At 40.4% G+C, this 4,792-nt stretch overlaps 1 protein-coding gene across 1 annotated transcript in view; it reads right to left on the bottom strand.

Annotated features, from left to right (window-relative positions):
* Positions 1-1,525: 1,525 nt before the first annotated feature.
* The window catches only part of PLD6 (phospholipase D family, member 6), a 32,039-nt gene continuing 28,772 nt past the window's right edge, over positions 1,526-4,792 (bottom strand). The window contains 2 exon segments of the mRNA XM_006877696.1: positions 1,526-1,546; positions 3,583-3,881. Of these exon segments, the coding sequence (XP_006877758.1) occupies positions 1,526-1,546; positions 3,583-3,881 (320 nt within the window).

Genomic DNA, 4,792 nt, shown 5'->3' with positions numbered 1-4,792 from the left:
CTCTAGAACTTGAGGAAATGCCAACTAAAATATTCACACAAACTGATACTGCCTTAGAAGCACTCACTAATCTATGCCAAGAAATTTGGAAGACAGTCACCTGGCCAAGCGACTGAGATTCATATTTGTACTCATTCCAAATAAAGGTGACTCAATAGAATGTGGAGATCATAGCACAGTATCATTAATATCACATGCAAGTAAAATTTTGCTGAAGATAATTCTAAAATGATTGTAAGCAGTACATCAGCAGGGAATTTCCAGAATTGTGGTGTTGGCAAATATTGAAAGTACCATAGACTTCCAGAAGAACAAATATATCTGTCTTGGAGTTAGTACAGGTGGAATACTCCTTAGAAGGAAGAATGGTGTGACTTTGTTTCATGTACTGTGGGCATGTTATCAGGAGAGATCAGTCCCTGGAAAAGGACATCATGTTTGGTAAAGTAAAAGGTCAACCCTAATCATGTTGGACTGACACAGTGGCTACAAAAATGGGTTCAAACCTAACAATTGTGAGGACAGTGCAGGACCAGGCAGTGTTTTGTTCTGTTATAAGGGGTCATTACAGCATCTAACAACAACACTTTTGAGATAGAGTTTGGTACTGCATTTACTTAAAAACAAATCCAAGCCACTATCTTCAAGTCAATTCTGAATCATAGCAACCCACAACCATGTATAGGGTTTCTGAGGCTATAAATCTTTACAAAAGGAGAAAGCCTTTCTTTCTCCTGTGGGGCAGCTAGTGGGTTTAAACTGCCAACCTTTAGGTTAGCAGTTCAATACTTACCCTACAGCACCACTCAGCCCCCAGTAAATGTTGTTTTCAGGTTACCTGTTATCTGAAAGTTTTTGTTACATTCAATTTTCCACTGTAGCTAACAGGATTACAAACTAAGTTTTATAATTCTTGAAACAATTTGTTAGATAGCTCTGTTACAAAATCACTATAAATGCATGCAATTACTAACAACCATGCTCTACCACAAGGAGCTCTGGTAACTTAGTGGATTACAAGTCGGGCTGCTAACCACAAAGTCAGCAGTTTGAAACTGCCAGATGGTACAGGAAACAGATGAGGCTTTCTGCTCCTGCAAAGATTTACAGCCTCAGAAATCCTATGCAGGGTTCCTATGAGATGGACCCAACTCCATGGCACAATACCACCACCACATATATGCTCTACCATGGAGTCCTAGGGTGGCGCAGTAGGTAAGCATTGAGCTGCTAACTACAAGGCCAGTGGTTCAAACCCACAAGCCACTCCACGGAACCCCTATAGATGATAGCTGTGAGTCAAAACCTAGTTAACAGCATTTAACATCAACAACAACCATACTCTGCCATGTAATGCCTGGTAAGAATCTGAACATTTGTCCTATGTGTCTGAATCGACTCCATACAACGGTTTGGTACTTGAGGAATAAGCCACTGTGCAATGTGCACTACTCCACCAGCAATGTGCATGCTGATGGAAAATGTGATCCCAGTGAGGTAAGCACTTCCTGATTAAAGTATATGCTCACTCAGACACTACAGTGGTCTACAAGCACAGACAAATAGGAATCAGGCAGAAACTGCCTATCATCAAGATTGTGAAACAGGAAATCATACTTCAACAACAAACCATAGTCAAAGACATGGGCCTGGGGGGCCATGACACTTGAAGGCCACATGTGAAGTTAGGATCTGGTATACCACCTCTATTAGGGTCCGAGGGTGGGGACACAAGAATTTTCGAACTAAGCTTTCTTCTGGGTCATTTGAAGACAGTGGGCATAGAGATTGTCTGAGCCTGACTGAGTCTCATCAGCATATTAGCACAACACACTCAGTCTTGACTGGGTTAAAAAAAAAAAGTGCTTGACCATCTATTGCTTGTTATCTAGATTGACATGAGAGCAGAGCAGATGGTGTTTGGGTAACTTCAGAATACCAGATGTTGCTTGTTTGTTCAGGTCTCTTAGTTAATCAAACTAAAATGAATACTGAGGCCATAACAAGACAGAGTTACACCAATGCCAACCTGAACACATACTATCACAAGTTGTGATCAGATGGGCTACAAATCATAGTTCTATTTTATAGTCATAGAAGTAGTCCCAAAGGATACTTGGAAAATTTTTAAATTATTTTAATGTAGGAAATATTCAAATAATACCTTTTTTAAAAAGAAAGGGTTTGCACATCTTTTAACTTAGTTTCTAAATAGCTATACATTTCCCCTCACCTACTCAAAAAAAAAAAAAAGGGGGGGGTATTCATGTAATAAAGAGTATTGAATGACTTAGCAATGGGATAAGGTAAAAATGCATAGCATAAACATTATAGAATAAGAACACATTTATTCAAAAAGTCAGTAATTCAGGATAATATGGTTTCATTATTCGAGACATCTATAACTTCTCCCATTTTCATTTCAGAATATAAAATTTATAGTACACAGACTCAAATTAAAGAATATATTGACTACAAAACCATTTCTGTGTGGTGTCCAATCTTGCAGTATGTATTACCGTTCCAACTAAATAAGAAAGATTAATTGTAAGTCTAAAGCAACTTAAAAATGAGGAAAACGTCACACAGGTGGAATGTTGGTGTGAGGTGGAGGAAGGCAGAGCCCACAGACTCATCAAACAGACTTCAGGACAGACTACATAAAGATGTTAACATAATCCAACCAGCTGTTATTCAAACTGTCCGATACACAAAGTGAAAAAGTAACTGAGGACATTTCCACATGTGGATTTCAGATAACCTGTTTCCAACTACCTATAAATGCAAAATCCATCAAGAACCATTGTGAAAACTGTTCGGTGAGACAGGCATCAAACGGCACATCCAAGAGGCGCACAACTCCAGGTTGGGTATAGAAACATAAGACACCAGAAGCCTGAAACAGTTTTCCTCATCTTCCCTTTCCTTCCTCCTGACCGCCTCTTCCTTTCAACCTCTTGTAACCCAGACCTGTCTGTCAATAAGAAACCAAGGATTTGGTAATACCATGGGTGATCAGACTGTTAACCTCTAACCAACCCCAGGAATGTTCCTGTTTTTAAAGGATTTGCCTCTGCTAGATGGGGGAAAACTCCAAAGAAACAAGAAACAAACACTTCAGGGAAATACCAAAAGGACTAAACTAGATGAAAATTGACCACAGCAGATGTTCCAGAATCAGAAAAGGACATTCTACATTTTCAACCCTTATCATGTTCATTAAATCAACAGCAGAAATAGAAACCTTCCAACACTAACCCATGACACCAGGCAAGATTTCTGCGAGCACACATTATTCAAGTTGCCACTCAGTTTTATTTGGGGTAGAGAAAAATAAACACAGAAGCAAAAGGGCTCCATCCAAATGGCTTCACAGGCCAGCACAATGACATAGCAGACCCAATATAATAGTAATCTCCCTTTCCTACTAAACTCCAAACATTCTTTAATTCCCTTAAGGACTTTGGTGATTTTTTTCCTGATAGGAACTTTCTCCTATGCCTAGCACCAGAGGCCACACTGAGGATACTCTGACACGTGCGGATTCGGGCTCCAGTGGAGAAGCCAACTCAGCCCTCTCACCCAGAACAATTCACTCCCACTCAGTTTTAAGTTGGAGTTCAGAGCACAATTTCAGTGACTTTTCTTTTCTTGTGGGAAAAAGGTATACTTCATAGGGTTAAACTCTTCCCAAATACGCTCAAATTCCTCCAGAAAAAGCTTCACGTACTCTTCATCCTCCATAATAAGAACGTTTTCTCTGTTGTTTTGGATGGCTTGCGTAGTCCAGTTGAGTGAACCAGTGATCAGTACCTTCTTATCCACAATTGCAAACTTGTGATGCATGTAGCCCAGGTCTTGATCATGCCGAACCTGAATACCTGCAAAAATGGAAAATGCATCTGTCAGTACTGCCTGCAAAGAAATGACCTCAGTCTCAGCTGCTGACCAATTTCTAGCAGCTCTGAATTTTGCCATTTGTGAATATTTTGACAGGAAAAGGGAAGAAAGTCATGACTGCACAAGGAAGTAGTGGCTGAGTAAGGGCCTTGGGAAGTGATCTCTCCTGGAAGCTGCATTACAGGGACTGCTGAGAAGGGATTAAGAGTGAAGAGGGTTTCAGCCTTGGCACAGGCAAAACTAGAAGCCATTGTTTTGTAGAAAGGGTCTAAGGAGAAGTACAGACAAGAGACCCCACTAGACATCTGTTCAACAGATTATCCCTTTCTTTCTTTTGGAATACAGCTCACTTCATCCACACCTTCTAAAATCTACACTAGTCAGCTGTGTATTTCATTTTGTCCCAGAAAAATATGTTCTGGGGCTTCCTTGCTGTGACACTCCCCCTTTTACAGGGTCCCCTGTAAGCCTGATGTCCTCACATTACCAAGATTTGCAGCTGCTGCCTCACACACCACCCAGGACATACTTGGGCAGGGACTATGCAGGGTGATTCAGTCCTGGTGAGGCCCATGGGAAACAGTAAAACAAGTCTGCCTTAAGTCAACAGTAAGGAATTCCTCTCTTTCAGGTCACCCACTTCCCTTCATCATGCTATTTGAAAAAGAAAAATTCTCTTTTTCTAATCACTATTTCAAAAGCTCCAGCACCTACAATAATTCCTGGCTCAGCAACCATCTGTTAGGTTAGTGGGACACTTGGAAAGCTGACTTAAAAGGATGGTTTACAGTAGTCTTCAGAACAGCTACCAGATTTCACAAATAAAAGTACAGGATGCCCCAACTAAATGTGAATTTCAGCTAAACACCACACAATTTGGAACTTTTTTTTT

This window comes from Chrysochloris asiatica, unplaced genomic scaffold (assembly GCF_000296735.1).
Source record: "Chrysochloris asiatica unplaced genomic scaffold, ChrAsi1.0 scaffold00556, whole genome shotgun sequence".
NCBI lineage: Eukaryota > Metazoa > Chordata > Mammalia > Afrosoricida > Chrysochloridae > Chrysochloris > Chrysochloris asiatica.
This window is presented reverse-complemented; position numbering and strand designations above follow the sequence as displayed.